The sequence below is a fragment of the Elephas maximus genome, chromosome 3, assembly GCF_024166365.1.
Source record: "Elephas maximus indicus isolate mEleMax1 chromosome 3, mEleMax1 primary haplotype, whole genome shotgun sequence".
NCBI lineage: Eukaryota > Metazoa > Chordata > Mammalia > Proboscidea > Elephantidae > Elephas > Elephas maximus.
Window position 1 is genome coordinate 6,140,589 of NC_064821.1, and position 13,486 is coordinate 6,154,074.

General features: G+C 55.9%; 1 protein-coding gene across 1 annotated transcript; it reads right to left on the bottom strand.

Moving 5' to 3' along the window:
- Positions 1 to 376: 376 nt before the first annotated feature.
- TLE5 (TLE family member 5, transcriptional modulator) lies at positions 377 to 9,272 on the bottom strand. Its single transcript, XM_049876370.1, has 7 exons — positions 9,128 to 9,272; positions 7,984 to 8,081; positions 5,337 to 5,400; positions 4,048 to 4,092; positions 3,418 to 3,480; positions 707 to 781; positions 377 to 618 (listed from the first exon to the last, which is right to left on the bottom strand). Exons 1-7 carry the CDS (start codon positions 9,152 to 9,154, stop codon positions 397 to 399), a joined length of 594 nt encoding a protein of 197 aa, XP_049732327.1. The 5' UTR covers positions 9,155 to 9,272; the 3' UTR covers positions 377 to 396.
- Between the last annotated feature and the right edge of the window lie 4,214 nt (positions 9,273 to 13,486).

A 13,486-nucleotide genomic window follows, 5' to 3' on the forward strand; every position in this document is an offset into this window, starting at 1 on the left:
GAAGGTGGCCGTGGTGTACCCCAAAGGGCTGGGGGGCAGACTGTGAGTTACACGTGTGCAAAGAGGGTGTAAGTGCAGAGGGTGTTGAACTTGTTGAGGTTTTGCTCCCTTCGGACCTGGCCTCCCATTTGCCCCCTCCAGGCCTCAGTGGGCCTCATCCGTGGTGTGAGCAGGTGAAGGGGCCGTGAGGGGGGAGGAGGGAGGCTGGGAGTCGGGGGTAGGTGCAAAGCTAGGGGACAGCAGCCAGCAGAGCTGGGCCCCAGCAGGCCGCTGCCATAAATACTACTGGAGGTGAGCCAGTCGCGAGCTATACTGTGGCTTGGGTTGAATGTTCCTTTCTCTCCGTGTCTGTCTCCCCTCGGTCCCCCCACCCTCCCTCCCCAACCCAGCTGCCCCCTAATCCGACTTCTCCCCGTCATCCTCCTGGTGGGTGTCACCGTCGTGCCCGTTCTTGTCTTCCTTAGAGAGGTGGGCCTGGGAGCCCAGTGCAGACAGCGAGAGAAGGCCTGTGCCCGCGCTGACCGCCGGCAGAGAAGGCGGCTGCAACCCCACGGGCAGCGGGGTCAGGGGCAGGGCCAGGGCCTGCAGCTGGGACAGCTGGTGGGCTTGGAGCTGCTGCTGCAGGGCCAAGGGAAGGGGACCATCAGCGGTCACTGCCTGGGGGCCCACCCACCACCCATTCACCAACCCCACGCCCTGGACATACTCGGATGATGGAGTTCAGTTCGGGAGCGGTGACCTGCTTAGCCCTCTCAATGGCGCCCAAGACTTGCTGTTGGTGCTGAAAGAAGGGTGTAGAAAGTGGAGTCAGGTGATATGCCTTCGTCCTGGGGGGACCCGTGAAGCCCAGGAGAAGCCCCACATCCAGGGGGCCATTAGCACCCCATGACTTTCCACCCCACCAGAAAGTCCCCTCTCTCCTGCTATTTCCTTTCCCCAAGCCTCAGTCTTCTCATCTGAAAAATGGGGACAAATATACACAGAAAACCTAAAAGGGTGTGGCAGGACTTAGGATGAGGCTTTTGGGTGAGCCCAGGAGAAACTCCATGCCATGTGTGAAAAAGAAAAAGGTGTGGGCTTTTGTGCAGTGCGCAACCTGTCCAACTGTACAGGGCAGTCCCAATCCCTGGAGCTCGGAGACTGCTCTGGGATCCGCTGATCCGAGTCCCTCTCCTTCCACAGCCAGGGAAGGCCCAGTGGACTCCGGAAGGGCCGAAATCCAGGCCTCCTGAGTCCAGCTGCAGGGTGTTTCCCCCCACAGACCTCCCCTAAGGTCTGACTCTCCTGCTATCAGATGCTAGAATCTGCCAGTCTTCCTTTTCGCCTTGACTGCTGGGAAGACCCCACCAAGAAGGGAAAGCACAAGTCTAGGTCTGCACGGCCTCAAGTGCCTCTTTTCTCTGAGGCTTTCACTGTACCCTGTGTGCCCATGGAATTGTTGTCCGGAGCGTTTTACTGTATTTCATCTGAAGGACTTAGGATATGGGTAGACATTAAAGAGGAAATGGTACATAATCAACCAGCTGGGAGCAGGAGAAGGAGCCCTGGTGGCAGAGTGGGTAAGCACTTGGCCCCTAACTGAAAGGTTGGTGGTTCGAATCCACTAGCTGCTCTGTAGGAGAAAGATGTGGAAGTCAGCTTCTGTAAAGATTACGGCCTTGGAAACCCTACGGGGCAGTTCTGCTCCGCCCTGTAACGTCACTATGAGTTCAGGATCGACTCTGTGGCAAGGAGTTTGGTTTGGGTGGGGGGGGCAGGAGCTGAGTTTTACCCAGCCTGAAGTCGGCTGGGTGAGGGTGGAGAGGTCCCACAGCAAGAGTCTCAGATTAAACCGTAAACCCAAACTATCCCCTAACACCTTCTTAAAAACCAAACAATGGTTTAGCTTAACTAGTAAAAAATGTCTGCCTTGAGCTTTATGCTCTTTTAAGAACTATCTTTATGGGATCAAATTGACAGCAGCAACTCAGAAGGTTAGATAGGAAGCTTAGGGGGCAGTGAGTTTACATCAACGGGAGAGGAACACCTCGGCCAGGCAGGGCGAGAATGGTTGCACAACTCGAAGGATGTAATCAATGTCACTGAATTGCACGTGTAGAAACTGTTGAATAGGTTTATGTTCTGCTGTGTGTATTTCTAACAACAAAGTCCCAGAGAACCTGAGGGGGTGGAAGAGAAAGATCCGGGTGCCTGGTTTCCCTGGGTGTGTGTGTGTGCTTTTGCATCTCGTGTGTATGCGTGTGGCCATGTGTGGGTGCATCTGTGTGTCTGCTTATATGTCTGTGTGCACGTCTGTGTGCCTGTGTGCAAATATGTGCCCGCAGGTCTGTCTGTCTGTGGGTCCACTTGTGTATCTGTGTATGCCTGTGTCTGTGCCTACGTATGTACTCCTGGGTGCGTTTACCTGATGTGTCTGTGCAGACATGTCAGCGTGTGTATCTGTCTCTGTGTATGTCCGTACCTCTGTGCGCATCCATCCATTTCTAAAAGAGTGTGTGTATGCATCTGTGTGTCTCTGGACCCATGTGCATCTGTGTCTGTGTATCTGTCTCTGTGCATACATGTCTCCATGTGTATCTGTCTGAGCATACGTGTCTGCGTGTACCTGTGTCTCTGTGCTTACGTCTGCGTGTCTGTGTCTCTGTGCATGCATGTCTGGTGTATATGTCTCTATGCATACATCTGTGTACGTGCCTTTGTGCATGTACCTGCCATGTGTATGTTTCTGTGCATACATGTGTATATTGTGCGTATATGTCCGCGTGTATGTCTCTGTGCATACATGTCTGCATGTGTCTGTCTCTGCATACGTCTATGTATCTATGTGCATGTCTGTATGTCTCTGTACATACGTATATCTTGTATCTGTCTCTGTGCATGTCTGCGTGTGTATCTGTCTCTGTGCATATGTGTCTATATGTCTCTGTACATACGTGTCTGCATGTGCATGTCTCTGTACAAACGTGTCTGCATATCTGTTTCGTGCACACGTCTATGTGCATCTGTGTGTCTATGTGCCTGCATCTGTGTGTATCTGTGTGCACATGTGAGAGCCTGAACGCCCTCCCTCCCCTTGTCCCTGGCCTGAGGCGCCCCAGAGGCCTGGCAGACAGTCTCAGGAGGGAAAAAAATCCTTGGTGCAGTCTTGGCATACGTGACATTTTTCACTAGGAAATGACTCACTCAGGCCAGGAATTCCACTTGGCGGGGTGAGCCCCTCCCTCCAGCACCTGCACAGACCCCACACCGTGGCACTCCTCCAGCCTGGGGAGTCGTCTCCCCATGACCGTGGGGCCACAGCAGACGTCTGGGATGTCTGGAGTAGCCCAGGCACCCAGCACACAGATGGAGGTGTGTAGGGCCTGGGCCAAGGTCAGGGCCCCTCTCCCGCCCCTCCCCCAGTGCAGCCCCACTTACCTCTTGGGACAGGTAGGGCAGGACCTGGGCACAGATCCCATTCAGCCTCTTCACAATTTCAGCCTGCAACACACAGCCCCTTCAGCAGGGTGGGCCAGCCCAGGAGGCCCTGATGGCCGCCCTCCTGAGCTTTTCACTGGGCCAAGCCCGGGCTCAGCCTCTGCCCAGCCCCCTCACCCCCCCACCTCCATCCCTCCACCCTCCACCCCCTCCCCGCCAAGGCGGGGGTCCACAGGTGGTATGCGCTCTGTGGGAGGGAAGGAGGAGGGCTGAGGGCTGATGACAGCACTATTCTAGCTGATGACAGCCCCGTCGTTGGGGCACAGATGGCAAAAGCAAGGCCAGGGAGGGCAAGAGCTACGGTGAGGGGTTTCTGGGGGTCACACAGTGTGTTTGTACATGTCACCTCCCCTCCACAGTCACAAAGGCGTGAGGAGGGGGGGCTGGCAGGTCCTCCCTCATGGGAGAAACGCTCACCAGGAAGCCGCAAGAGAACAGAAGAGTGTGGGGGTGGGGTGAGGTGGTAATAGGATAACAGGCCACACTTGGGGCTCTGCCAAGGGGCAGGAGCCTACCTGCCTGGGGGCGGGGCGGGGAGGAGGGGAGAGGCAAGGGGAGGCATATACCTACCTGCTTGTGCATTTCAATGTTTAATCCGTAGGACATCTCGTAGTACTGCGTGGGTGTGGCAGGGAGCGTGGGGGCGTGAGACATGGGGGGGGAGGGGGAAAGAGAGACAAGGACGGGAGACAGAAAAAGGAGGGGGGAGACAGGAAGAGAGCATGAGAGGTGCAGGGATCCCTGTACCTGTTGGGGCTGCGGTGGGGTCTCAGCCCCAGCCTGGCTCCCGTTTCCTGGACTAATTATGGAGTCCCCGCCCCTCCCCACACATCCCCTGGTCCTAATCTTTTATCTTTATGTGTCTTGTCTGCGGGTGGCCCCAGACTCCAGAAAGTTTTCCTCTCTGGATATAAATAATAGAGGATAAACAAAGCCTGTTGGGGCCTGGCTCTGGGGCCAGCGGTCCCCCTCCCCCCACCCCAGATCTGACCTGGTCCCTCCTTTGCTCTAAACCCTCCCACAGCTCCCCATGACCCCCTCCCAGAAGAACGCCAAGTTCGTTTCCACGCATCTGTGCCCAGCAAGCTCCTGCTCATTCTTCAACACCCTGGCTTCAATGCTCCATCCTCCACTCAGCCCTTCCTTTTCTATTTCTGGCAGCGCCCCACTCTGAGATCCCCCAGTTCTGGTCCCCCCCCCCCCCCGCCCCCGCCGCCCCACTGTCTGGTTCTGTCTCCCCTACAGCCTGGAAAATCTGGGCTCTGTACTCTGAGTCTCCAGCATTGCTAGGCCAGGCTGGGACAAAGCTGGAAGATTCCGACACCAAAGTCATACCCCAGCAGGGTAGGAAACCCGGCAGGTGATCCTGGCGACTTGGAAGGGCAGGGCCTCAAGTGTCAGGCCAAGGAACGCAGTATCACCCTCTAATAAGCAGGGCTCAGGGAGGGGTCAGCCTCTGGCCCAGGAGTCCCCCCAACAAAGCTTGGGTGTGTAAGAGTTAAACATTGGGATGGCGGGGCTGTGAGGGCGGGGCTGTGAGGGCGGGGAGAGATCCCGAAGCTTCCCCATGTCAGTTTCTGGCTCTCACCGCCAGGCCGGTGGTGGCTGCCAAGGACAGCCGGGGGACCTGGCAGGCCCAGGCTCAACCCGGCGGTTTGGCACCTTGGTCACTGCCTCATCCGGCCAGTGGCCAGGCCAGCACAGTGGGCTTAGTTCGGCCGGAGCCGCTGAGCAGAGGACAGATCCCAAATCCTCCCCAGAGGAGGCGGCTGCAGTTTAAGCAGCTGTTGCCCGCGGTGGAGGCGGGTCTGGGGTCCCTCGCCACGCCCCATGGGACCCAGGGGCTGGGGTGACATTACCATCACATAGTGACGCTGCATCTCTGACTTCTCGCTGGCCAGCTTGTCACACTCGAGCTTCAGGCTGAAGAAGGACAGGGGAAAGGGGGCAGGGATCCAGGTTAGATCCCCCATAGTGTGTGTGTGGGAGGGATACTGAGGCTGGGAGGAGGTGAGGGGCCACCCAAGTCCCAGGCAAAGGCAAGCTCGGCCCATTCCTGGAAGCTCAACCCACAGACTTCAAGCTGGACTTGAGAGCGGGGGAGGTGACAACACACGGGTTCCCTGTGACGCTGGGTGAGGAACCATGTGCCTCAATTTCCCTAAATGTAAAACGGGGCTGATGAAACCAGCCTTCTGGGTCTAACGATGGAAAAAGTGACTATAACAATAAAAACAACAGACATCAGGCCATGTGAACGCACCAACAGGGATTCTAGAAACTTCTACATAGTCACTTGACCGGTGGTAGTGTCTTCACTCTGTTTTACGGATGATGTAATGGACAGATAATGTAACGGATGCCCAGAGAGGTTGAGTAACTAGCTCAAGGTCACAGAGCCAGGAAGCAGGAGGAATAAATAGAAACAGCACCAGGGCTGAGGACAGGGCTGGGGGCTGGGAGTAGATGAACTTGGGAATTTTGAAGTGGTCTCTGAGCCTTGATTTCCCAGGAGTGTAAAATGGGAAGGGGGCTGGACCAGCTCGCAGCCCCTGGACTTGTCTGTTCCTCCTCCCTGCTTGCTTTCTTTAGCTGTAAGAAAATTCGTCAATTCCCTGTTAGGAACTACAGACACGGACCCTCTGGTCTCTCTCTGGTTCCCTCAGCAAAGATGAGTTGAGGGGCTTTCTCAAAGCCCCCCATGAGGGCGTCAGGGCAAGACGGTGCTGACAGTGGTTCCAACCACCCAGAAAAAGGATTAGGGGGTGATGAGCCGCTGCTGTCCTTTAGCCTATTTAGACCGAAGCAAGTAGGGGGTCCCCACGGACTGGCTGTCCCTCCATACCCACCTCAGCCACTCCCATCATACCACAGCCAGAAGGACTGGGTTCATAGCTCAGCCCTTCCATGCTCTGTGGCCCTGAGCAAATTCCTCTCCCTCTCTGAGCCTCGGTTTCCTCCTCTGTTAAGTACCAACCTCCCAGGGTGGGGTTGTACAGATTCAATAAATTAAGACAGTAAAGCTTGGATAACACGGCCTGGCATACAGTAAGCACTCAATAAGTGCTCACGGATCTTACCAGGCTGACCAGGTCACAACATCCCACAGTTCAGAGGTGATCCACAGCTGGAGTTTCTTTGCCCCCCACAAAGTTTATTTTCTTTAAAAACGTGCGTTCGTTGGCAGTTTAAAAAAAGCAATCTTACTCGAAACGCTGGGTCTCTGGCCCTTCTTGAGGAAGGCCTCATTCTGTCTGGTTGATCCTGTGTGTGACCCTGACATGGCAGAACCCCCCAAAGTAGAGCAGGACATTCAGGCCCAGTAGATGGAGAACCCAAAGCTGACAGAGGGGGTCTGGCCTGCCCTCTGGCCCTCGGCCTCTGGGATTGATGACCATGAGGTGGGCCTAGGTCAGGTGAAGCCCCCAAACCCTCCACATGGCAGGACTAATGCAAAGTCCCTGGGGCCTGTCTGGCGAGCTGCTTCAGACCTTTCAACTCCCTGTGCCTCAGTTCCCTCATCTCTAAAATGGGTACAGTAATAGGACTGCAAGAATGAGTGAACAAAAAGATTGCATATTTGTTAAAATAAAAATAAATCGCTATTCCCCTTTCTTCTTGCAGAAAACCCAGGATCCTTTGAAGACCATTTTTGTGGGTGGGAAAACAGGTCCAGAGAAAGTCTCAGCCCCACTAGGATTTCTGGCCATGGGACCCACTTCTAATTCCCAGGTGAGGACCCCTCCATAGCAAAAGGGTTGAGAACTTGCATTCTTAGCCCTGGAGAGACTGGGTTCAAATCTAAGCTTCATCACTTCCTTGCTGTCTACCCTGAGGCAATCTCTAACCTCTCTGAGCCTTCGTTTCCTGATGTAGAAAACAAGGTCAATAACAGTTCCTTCTGCTTAAACCTGACACATGGCAAGCCCTTCAGAAATGTTAGAAGACTCAATTCAGGAGGCAGACCCTCCTTTGAGAATCTGCCAGGAGCCTTCTCCCCAAAACGGCAGAGAAAGAGAAGACTGCAAAAAAAAATTTGGGGGGGTATCTTGGACTCGGAGGGTCCTTCTTGGACTTGGAGGTCTTTTACCTACTGAGGACTGGGGGAGGGCTCTGACGCCAGACAGACCTGTTTTTGGGTAAGTCATTTAACTTTCTTGTGCCTCGCTTTTCTCATCTGTGAAATAGGGTCAATTTGAAGAATAAATGTTACTGCTGGCCAAGTGGAGTCCAGGTGGTGCAATGTTTAAGAGCTGGGCTTGCTAACCACAAGGTCAGCAGTTCGAATCCATCAGCAGCTCCTTAGAAACCCTATGGGGCAGTTCTACTCTGTCCTATAGGGTCACTACCAGTCTGAATCCAACGGACAGATTTAGGTTTGGTTTTTACTAGCCACGTGTTTAGGCTAGAAGCTGGCATACATATGACCCTCTATTTCCATATTTTTAAAGTAGATGTATGGGGGTGGCAATCTCCATTCCAGATAACCCCCAACCCCTGGCTCACCTGTGGTACTGGGCCTGCAGGAGCTGAAACTCGTCTTTGATACGATCGCAGGAGTCAGAGGTGGTGAATTTGAGTTGCTGGGGGAGGTGCGACGAGCCCTGTGAGGAGGGGGCCGCAATTCAGGGCCAGGCAGGCTGGGCTGCCTCCTCCTTCCCCGGGGTGACCAGGGGGCGGCTGCCGCCGCAGCTGCAGCGTCCCCCCTCGTGCCCCACTTCCTGGGCCCATGTTTACAGCCTCTGGCGCGGCTGCCGCCCCCGCTTCCTGCCCCCGCCTCTCCCGGGGGAAGCCGAGGGGGTGGGTGGGCCTGGAGCCGCCCGTCCCCCGCCACCCCCGAGGCTGTGGGGGCGCGTTTTAAAGCCTGCCCTTGATGGGGGGCAGGATGCGCCCCCTACCACCCCTCCAAAGCGCCCAGAGAAGGGGGTGCGCATCGGAGCGCCCCAACCACCTGGAGGGCCGAGGCCTCACTGCAAAGTCCCCTTGGGGGAGGGGCGTCTCCCAGCAACCATAATATTTCAGGGGTCCACACTCCAGGTCCCCAGAGTCCTTCCCCAAGGCCACGCTCTTCCGGGAGGATTGCCCCCCCCACTCCAGGCCCCCCAAGCAGCCCCAGAGCAAGGGGTGACCAGCAGGGTTCCCGGAGCTCCCAGGACCAGGCCAAGACCGCCTACGGACCGGCCTGGCTGGGAAGGGGGGGGCCCGGAGCTGGAGAGGTACAGGAAAGGGGGTACAGGACTGGGGAGCTTCGGGAGATTGGACTGGGAAAGTGTGGGGGGGCCCGGCCCGGAAGCTGGGGGGGGCTGGGCCGGGGAACTGGGGAGGGTGCACCAGGCTAGGAACTGGGGGGGAACGCCGGGCCCGGGAACTTGGGGGGGGACCAGGACCCGGAAGCTGAGGGTATCAGGCCTGGAGTAGGGGCGCAGCGCGCTGGGAGCTAGGGTTTGGGGCGCTGGGCCCAGGAGCTGGGGGAAACTGGGCCCAGGAAGTCGGGGTTGTGGGGGAGTGTAGGGCCTGGAGCTGGGGGTGCCAGGTCCGGGAGCTGGGGGGGTGCAGGCCTGGAGGTGGGGGGGGGGTGTAGACCCAGGAGCTGGGGGGTGCAGGCCAGGAGCCGGAGGGGGCCGCGGCGGGCCGGGCGGGCCCCGCTTACCGAATGCCTGCTTTGTGGAAACATCATGTCAGTCGCGGCGGGGGGCGCGGGCTGCGCCCCGGCTGTGCGCCCCGGCTCGGGCTGCTCGGGGCGCCGGGCGCCGCGCCTTTGTCCCGGCGCCGATCGGCCGCTCCCGGGCCGCCGCCGCCGCCTCGCGCGCCCGGCTCGCCGCTTCCTGCGCCCCCGCCCGGCCCGCCGCGCCCCGGGCCCGCTTCCTGCGCGGCCCGCCCCGCCCCGCTCGCGCCCGCACCCGCCGCTCCTATTGTCTAATGGCGGCGCCGCCGGAGTGGCCGCGGCCGGGCTGCTGCTGCGAAGGCTCCGGCTCCACCTGCTGCCGCCGCCGCCGCCGCCGCTGCCCCGTGCGCGCCGCCGAGGGGGGGGCGCGCGCCCGGGGAGCCCTGCGGCGCCCCACCCCCGCCGCCGCCCGGGCCGTGACCTTGCTCTGGGCCTCAGCCCCCGGCCCCCTCCTGGCCCCTTGGCCGTGGCGGCTCGCCGGGCCTCGGTTTCCCCAACTGTCAGAGGAAGGGGCCAGGCTGCCCTGGTCTACACCGCAGGCCCTATAATGGCGCGCCCTGGACGCGTGCCACCCACATGCTCCGTGACCTTGGCACGGTGGCTGGTGTCTCTGAGCCTCAGTTTCCTCAGCTGTGGAAAGGCAAGTGGGAACCTGCGGCCCTCAGAAGAGTCGTTGCTTCAGTGAGCATTTATGGAGCGCCTACTGTGTGGCCAGGAGCCCTAGTGGCAACGGTTAAAGGTGGGAGGTTGGAACCTACCCATCTGCTCTGAGGGAGAAAGGCATGGTTATCCACTTCCCTACAGATTCCAGCCTAGGAAACCCTATGGGGCAGTTCTACTCTGTCACATGGGGTCACCATGAGTCGTAAATCGACTCCACGGCACACACCAACTGTGTGCCATGCCCTGCTCCAGGCGGTGGGGTGGGGTCCAGATGCCCTTGTGGAGATGACATGTGACAGAAAAGAAACAAATCCTGAGGCCACAACCCTGAGGCGTCAGGTGGACATAAAGGGGTGCAGTATTAAACAGGGGGGTCAGAGAGGGCTGCCCTGAGAAGGGGACATTTGAGAAAGACCAGAAGAAAATGACGGAGGGAGCCAATAGGGGCATAGAGGTGGCACGTGCTCAAGGAGGCAGGAATGGCCAGTGCAAAGGCCCTGAGGCAGGACTGTGCCTGGCACACGGGGAGCCTGGGAAGCGATGAGTACCAGCATCACCCAGTAGCCAAGACATTATACCTAAAAGGGCCAGGGTTGGTTTAATGCTTAGTTGTGACCGTTTTAAAATTATTGATTTTTTTAACAAGGTGATCTGCAGTTTTGATTTGCATTCCAAAAAAACAAAAACAAAAAGAAACCAAACCTATTGCTGGCAAGTCGATTCTGACTCATAGCGACCCTATAGCACAGAGTAGAACTGCCCCATAGGGTTTCTAAGCTGTAATCTTAATGGAAGCAGACTGCCACGTCTTTCTCCCTGAGAGCCGCTGGTAGGTTCCAACTACGGACTGAGTGCTTAACCACTGAGTCACCAGGGCATTGGGCCCCGCAAACTGTAGTGGATCATAGAGGGAGGTGAGGGCAGGGAGGTAGATGATACAGGGCCTCACGAGTGTGGGGAGGACTCGGGCTTTGACCCTGAGGGAGGTGGGACTCTTTGGAGGGCTGTAAGCAGAGGAGAAAGGGAGGGAGGGGCCCTGACTCCCTGACTTGGGTTTTGACAGTATCCCTCCGGCTGCCCCCCTAGTGTTTGTCAGTTTGTTGTACCGTGGGCAGGGCGGGGGGGCTTGCATATTGCTGTGATGCTGGAAGCTATGCCACCGGTATTCAGCTACCAGCAGGGTCACCCATGGAGGACAGGTTTCAGCTGAGCTTCCAGACTAAGACACTAGGAAGAAGGACCTGGCAGTCTACTTTTGAAAATAATTAGCCAGTGAAAACCTTATGAATACCGTATCATATGCGTGTGAAAGCTGGACAATGAAGGAGGAAGACTGAAGAAGAATTGATGCCTTTGAATTGTGGTGTTGGCGAAGAATATTGAATATACCACGGACTGCTAAAAGAGCGAACAAATCTGTCTTGGAAGAAGTACAACCAGAATGCTCCTTAGAAACAAGGATGGCGAGACTGCGTCTTACATACTTTGGACATGTTATCAGGAGAGACCAGTCCCTGGAGGAGGACATCATGCTTGGTAAAGTACAAGGTCAGCGGAAGAGAGGAAGACCGTCAATGAGGTGGATTGACACAGTGGCTGTGACAATGGGCTCAGGCATAACAAGGATTGTAAGGATGGCGCAGGACCGGGCAGTGTTTCCTTCTGTGGTACATAGGGTCGCTCTGAGTCGGAACGGACTCAATGGCACCTGCCAACAACAACAACTCCGGCTACCGCATGAACAGACCCTGAAGAGGCTGCTGAAATGACGTGCGCGTTAACATCAGCCCCTAAGCCATCAGGTCAATTCCACTTCATGGTGACCTCATGTGTTACAGACTTAGAACTGAGCACTGTAACGTTTTCTTGGCTGTCATCTTTACGGAAGTAGATTGCCAGGCCTTTCTTCCTCAGTGTGACTGGGTGAGCTCCAAACCGTCAACCTTTCAGTTGGTTCACCCATTGCCGTTGAGTGGATTTCAACTTGTAGTGACCCTATTGGACAGAGTAGAACTGCCCCATAGGGTTTCTAAGGAGTGGGTGGTGGATTCGAACTGCCGACCTTCTGGTTTGCAGGTGAGCTCTTAAGCACTCCACCAGCAGGGTTGATTGGAAACCATCTGCACCACCCACGTATCTTCAGATTGGCTCCTGGAAAACGCTAAAGACAGGGTCCGTTAACTGTCATCATCATCTATGTAGGCGTCCTCCGCTGTGAATGTAACTCCTTTGGGCCTTGAGTGTTCCCATCTGTAAAATGGAGCATCAGAACCCATCTCCTTTCTGGCAGTTAAGGGACTGGGACTAGAGTGACATGAGTGGGCAAAATTGAAGGGGACACCCCCCCAAACTCCAAAACAAAAACCTCAAAAGTCAAGATAAATAATATTTTAATGCAATATTTTTTAAAAATGCAAAGAAATCTGGGATGGACAAAGTGTCAGCATTTTAAAGAAGGCTCTGAGGGAGCCCAGATCGGGGTGAGAAAAGATTGGAGTCACGTAAAGTGCACTCCTGCCCTAGTACTGACGCCTTAAGAGAAACCGAGTGAACTTTTGTCAAATTCTTCCATATTCTTGTGGGGTTCTGGAATAAGCAGACCCATAAATCATACTGGTGAGGGCTAGCTACAGAATTTGCTGGGCCCAGGGCTAAATGAAAATGCAGGACCTCTTGCTGAAAAACATCAAGAATTTCAAGACAGTGATAAAAACCAAAAGCCAAATCCATTGCCGACGAGTCCATTCTGACTCATGGCAACCCTGCGTGTTACGGGGTAGAACTGCTTTGTAGGGTTTTCTTGGCTGTCATCTTTGTGGAAGCAGGTTGCCAGGCCTTTCTTCTGTGGCCCCACTGGGTAGATTCAAACAGAAACCGTTTGCGCTATCCAGGGACCTTAAGATGGTGAGCTCAGAAAGACAGTTTTAAGGGGTCTTCCTGAGCTCGGGGCCCTGGGTGACTTCCAGGTCACAGCAGAGGAAGCTGGCCCCCTCCTCCAGCCCTGCCATAGGGACTGGACCCCTTTCTCCTGGGAAACCACCTGAATCTGATCTTCATCTAGGCAGGCACCTGCCAGTACCAGGGCACACTCCCATCTTAGGAGCCTCTAGCCAGACACAGACATACCCAGCCCCGAGGGCTGGGCCTTAGAGAGGGACCCACAGTTTGCCTTTGAAGAAGGGGAATTTTGAAGAAGTAATTTTCAGAAGAAAGGGGTTTTCAAGTATATAGAAAAGCCCGGAAGTGTGGCCCAAACTATGAAAAATAATACCCCAACCAACATATGTATGCATTTTTATTACACGCCAGGGTCTGTCTTAAGTGCTTGAATGCTTAGATACTGCCATCATGCCCATTTTAGAGATCGGAAAACCAAGGCAGAGACAGGTTAAGAGATTTGCCCAAAGTCACACAGCTGGTAGGTGGCAGGGCCAGGATTTAAACCTATGAGCTCCCTGGGTAACGCAAACAGCTAAGCGCTTGGCTACTAACCAAAACGTTGGCAGTTCAGAACCACCCCAGGTCACCTCGGAAGAAAGTCCTAGTGATCTTCTTCCGCAAAGTCACAGCCAAGAATACCCTATCGAGCATTGTTCTACTCTGCAACACGGGGGGTTGCCAGCAGTCGGGGTCAACGGAATGGCAACTGGTACTGGAGTCCTTGACCACAACACGGCACTG